This window comes from Monocercomonoides exilis, assembly GCF_001643675.1.
Source record: "Monocercomonoides exilis strain PA203 chromosome Unknown scaffold95-26085, whole genome shotgun sequence".
NCBI lineage: Eukaryota > Preaxostyla > Oxymonadida > Polymastigidae > Monocercomonoides > Monocercomonoides exilis.
In genome coordinates this window covers 2,501-7,500 of record NW_027150640.1, presented here as the reverse complement: position 1 = coordinate 7,500, position 5,000 = coordinate 2,501, and the positions used below count along the sequence as shown (strand labels likewise).

Below are 5,000 nucleotides of genomic sequence, written 5' to 3'. Positions count from 1 at the left end.
CTGGTATATAGACTGAGATTCTATATTATACTGCTTTACAAGGGAGTAAATTTATAAGGAAATTGAGATATTTTATTTCCAAGTCGAGGATCTTGAAGGATTGGTTGTACCGCCTTTGAAAGATTTGGCCGGAACGGTTGGTCCAATAAAAACATAAGGTGAATGTAATTAAAACGGATTTCATTAGTTTGGAATTAATCGTTTCATTCGCTGGACCATATGCCTGGCTATTGTAAAGATAAATGAGAGTATTGGTAAAGGGGTCATGCCTGAGAAGGACGGATTAGACGAATCCATGTTATCAGAGGGCTGTGCGTCTCAGAGTGTTTTGTTTGCACGATTTACTGAGGCTTAACTCTGAATATTGTCCAATTTTATCCATTTTTTTTGATTAAGTCATTGATTAAAAAAAAGTCCGTCTAAAATCTCACAAGTAAATGTTTTAAAATTCATAGATATTCTCTTAAACCTCGTTTGAAGGGATTTAACGTATGAATGATTGAATATAAAAACATTGAAAAAAATTTTAACGACGGATGATTGGAAAGCCTTAATAATACCATGGATAAAGTACTACCCCCCAAATACATTTTGGGAAAGGAAAAAATAAATGGGAATTTGAGGGAATCCAATGTGGGAAAAAGTCATAAAGGATGAAACTTTTATGAGTCAAAAATAAATAATTTCAAAAAATAAGTTTCTATCCTCCCCCTTGAGAAGAACTTCTTCAAAGAAATGATGATATTAATCTTATTGTTTAAATCATCATTTCTTTGAAGTATTTTTTGAATCAAATTTTTGTGATCAAAAAATAACACTTTAAAAAAGTTTCTGACTCCAATAAAAGAGAAGAAAGGGACTTCTTCAATGGTTTCAATGTGATGATATTAATCAAATAGATCCATCTTTTTGGATAATATTCACTGAAAACATTGAAGTTTTTTGAGTCAATTTTTTGACTTCAAGGAAAAAAGTTTCTGATTTCTGAAAAATAGAAAATGAATAAGGAAGAAACCATTACGTGGGGTGGGGGCCGCGCGGCAAACGCGGCAAAAGGGCGGGGAGCGAAAGCGACCGAACTTTTGCCGTGTGGCGCGTCGGCCATTGGGTGGGACTCTTACCCATCAGAAAAGGCCTTCATTTTTTTAAAAATAACACCACCATCTTGTCACTCTTGCTATGTACAAATTTGAAGGTTTTCAAATTTTTGTTGAAAATTTTTGCCCCTCCCCCCCGAAATCTTTAACTTTTATCTTTTTTCTTTTTCATGAACTTTTTACTCTTCTTCATTTTTTTCGCGAGATGGATGAATATCTGCGCGCAGGATTGATGTGCGCAGATTTCATCCAGCGAGCGCTACTGGAGTAGTAGCGCGAGATGATCTTTCCCTAACCTCGCGGTTAGCGAGAAAATTTTGAAAAATAAGGAAAAAAAGGGGTCATTTTCAATGGAGAAAATCGATATTTTTGTTTTATTTTTTTTGGAAAAAATACAATATTTTTCTTATGAAATATCTTTTTTTCTACTTATCCCCTCTCATCTTTTTATATAATTTTTATTAAAATCTGATATGGATACCTCAAGATATGATAAAATTAATTTTTTTTTTAACTTTTTATTTTTTTATTTTTGATGAAATTTGGATAGAAGATATATGATATGATAATATTAATTATGATGATATAATTGAAAGAATATTGTTAGTTATGGTTGAATAATAATGAAAAATAACATTCTGAAATATCAACAAAAATAAGATACTTTTTGTTTGCTCAGAACCAACCATCAATATCAGTATTCTTATATGTTATTATCATCTTTATTATATATATTATATTATATAAAATAACCAATTGAATTCAACTTTTCTTTGTGATGTTATTATTTTTTTAATTTTTTTATTTTTGATATTATTTTTTATCTCAACAACTGACTTTTTCATTCTATTGAAAAAATTCAACAATAATGATATTAAGATATTGTATATTATATATTTTTTTGATGTTAGTCTGCCCATCAATTTTGGAGATAAAAAAATATTTTCATTTTTCACTCATTTTTGAATAATATTTAATTTTTTTATTTTTTATAACATCCTTCTCAACGCAATTTTTTTATTAAATAAATAGTCATCATATAATACATCTCTATTATTTTTGTTTTTAATATTGAAAGCAATCCTCTTGAGAAATAATTTTTTTACCAAAATTTTCAATCTTAATTAATATTTTTCTATTTATTCCATGAACAGATAAATTTGAAAATAATATTTTGTATAGGTTATGAGGGGTGGGGGATGTAATGGTGTATAGTGAGATTGGTAACAAACTGTTTTTGAGAAGTTGAATTCTTAACATAGAAAAATGGTTTTGATCTAGATCAAACAATTTTTAAAAAAATGATTTTTAATAAAGAAGTAGGAATTAGTGGTTGATGAAAAGTTACGTATATGGGTAATATTATGAGAGGAATTGATTGATATTAAAATCAGAAATTAATTGATTCAAATTGTGGAATGATTTGTTAAATAAAATTTTTTCAGTCAAAATTTTCATAATTATTTTTAAAATATCTCGATAAATAAATTTTTCTAAGTTGTGAGACTTTATCGGAGTGTTAGTTGGACCAATTGTGAATTTTTGAAGTCAAGGTCAAAAATTCGAAAAATGCGAAATTTTTCATTTTTTCTGATTAAGTTGAATTTAGCTCAAGTTAGTCAGAAAAAATGAAAAATTGGTGAAAATCGGTTTTTATGAAAGTTGTGATCGAAAGTTATGAAAACACAAAAAGTTCGGATAATTCACGAATAGTCCGCTGAATTTTTTTCTCGGGCCAGATTGGTCTGGTTAGTGAGAAAATGTGATATGAAGATTTTGACTGAAAAAGTGGTGATCTTAGATCAACGACCGAAAAATATGAGGTCTCAGATTCCTTTGATAATTGGCAGGTGGCAAGGACGTGGGCCCCTTATAAACATACTCGAATCTAAATTTTTTCTACCGAGCGGTTGTGGCAGGGCAGTGGGGACAAGTTGGTCATTTTGACTGAAAAAATGAAAAAAATTTTTTTTCTCGAAAATTTCAAAGTCGATTTAAAATATGATTAAACACATGAATGTGAGTTGTAATGTTGTATATTGGTGATTTTTAATTGGATACACTTATCTGTAGTTTTTGAGTTATAATCGAATTTTTGAGTGAAAAAGGTCATTTTTGAGGTAAATCGAGTATAACTCCAGAAGTAATGGCCAGATAATTTTGATATTAATGTATGATATATGTGCATATAGTTTGATAATAGCATGCATATGGGTGTTGGTGGCGGGTGTCTGGCAGGCTGTCCAGAAAAGAAATAAATTTTTTGACTTTGACTGGGGGTGCCTGGTTGGTGAAGTCACAGAGAGCGAACCAGGGGCAAGTGGCTGAATCGAAACACATATGACCGGCACAGTAACCCATGCCCGGATGTGGCCAAACGGCGTTACGATCGGCCCAGTGGTTGCTGAGAAATTCCAGCGGCTAGTTGTTTTGAGTTCGGTTCTGATTTTTCACATAGAAAAATGACTTGGGGGTATTGACTTGGTGATGCTGTGGAGTGTGAGAGGAGGGCAAGTGATCGGAGTTAGAGGGATATGTTGGGGAATGTTAGTAGATGTGAAATGTGGTGTAATTGCTAAGAGATTGGCCCAGTGGTTATTTCTGCACACATCAGTTAGTATATTTTTCCTTTAAAAATTGAATATTTTCTATGATAATTTTTCTATGTGATTATGGCTGCCCGACCTCGAAGTGCCATCTTTTTCGAAAAACTAGGTTAGGGTTAAGCTTTTCGTTCGTTTAGTCTAGACGATTTTCATATATATATTAACCTAGACAATACATTCAAAACAAAGGGACAACTTTCATAGAAATAAATATTTTGTTTGAAAATTTCACGATGATTGAATCAAAGTGTTTCAGAAATGTAGATTATATTAAGAGTTATTCAACAAAAAAATGTGTGTTGATATTGAAAATTTTTGACTAAAGTAGTTGGAAAAAAATGTTTGTTTTTTTGTCCAGTCATTTCTGGTCATTTCGAATTTTTTATTTTTTTCAATTTTTTTTCGATTCAGATCCAGTTTTTTGTGGTGAGATCGATTGTAATATGGATGATTCATCATTCTATTCACTTTTTATCGAACAATATGGACTTTTCATTTTTCATGAAAATTTTATGAGAAAATTTTCGGTCATTTTTTTGGATCAAAAAAAATTTGTATCTCGAAGAAAAAAATTTTGCGAGACCTGAGACTTTACCAGCGTGTACTACATGTGATTTGTGAATTTTTGAAGTCAGGGTCAAAAATTCGAAAATTTTGAAAAAATTGATTTTTTTCATTAGCCAAGTCATATGTCAGGTCAATGAGAAAAAAGTTGAAAATATCGATTTTTGTGAAAATTTTTATTGGAAGATGATATTTCACCAAGGTTAGGTTAGGTTAGGTTAGGGTTAGGGTTAGGGTTAGGGTTAGGGTTAGGGTTAGGGTTAGGGTTAGGGTTAGGGTTAGGGTTAGGGTTAGGGTTAGGGTTAGGGTTAGGTTAGGGTTAGGGTTAGGGTTAGGGTTAGGGGTTAGGGTTAGGGTTAGGGTTAGGGTTAGGGTTAGGGTTAGGTTAGGTTAGGTTAGGGTTAGGGTTAGGGTTAGGGTTAGGGTTAGGGTTAGGGTTAGGGTTAGGGTTAGGGTTAGGGTTAGGGTTAGGGTTAGGGTTAGGGTTAGGGTTAGGGTTAGGGTTAGGGTTAGGGTTAGGGTTAGGGTTAGGGTTAGGGTTAGGGTTAGGGTTAGGGTTAGGGTTAGGGTTAGGGTTAGGGTTAGGGTTAGGGTTAGGGTTAGGGTTAGGGTTAGGGTTAGGGTTAGGGTTAGGGTTAGGGTTAGGGTTAGGTTAGGGTTAGGGTTAGGGTTAGGGTTAGGGTTAGGGTTAGGTTAGGGTTAGGGTTAGGGTTAGGGTTAGGTTCAGGTTAGG

At 32.6% G+C, this 5,000-nt stretch overlaps 1 protein-coding gene across 1 annotated transcript in view; it reads left to right on the top strand.

Annotated features, from left to right (window-relative positions):
• Positions 1 to 3,437: 3,437 nt before the first annotated feature.
• Positions 3,438 to 5,000, top strand: part of MONOS_18500 (uncharacterized protein) — a gene marked incomplete at both ends in the record, with an annotated part of 3,636 nt that continues 2,073 nt past the window's right edge. Inside the window, 4 exons of the mRNA XM_067871526.1 lie at positions 3,438 to 3,536; positions 4,032 to 4,043; positions 4,485 to 4,574; positions 4,662 to 4,924. Of these exons, the coding sequence (XP_067718524.1) occupies positions 3,438 to 3,536; positions 4,032 to 4,043; positions 4,485 to 4,574; positions 4,662 to 4,924 (464 nt within the window). The remainder of the gene's footprint in view (positions 3,537 to 4,031; positions 4,044 to 4,484; positions 4,575 to 4,661; positions 4,925 to 5,000) is intronic.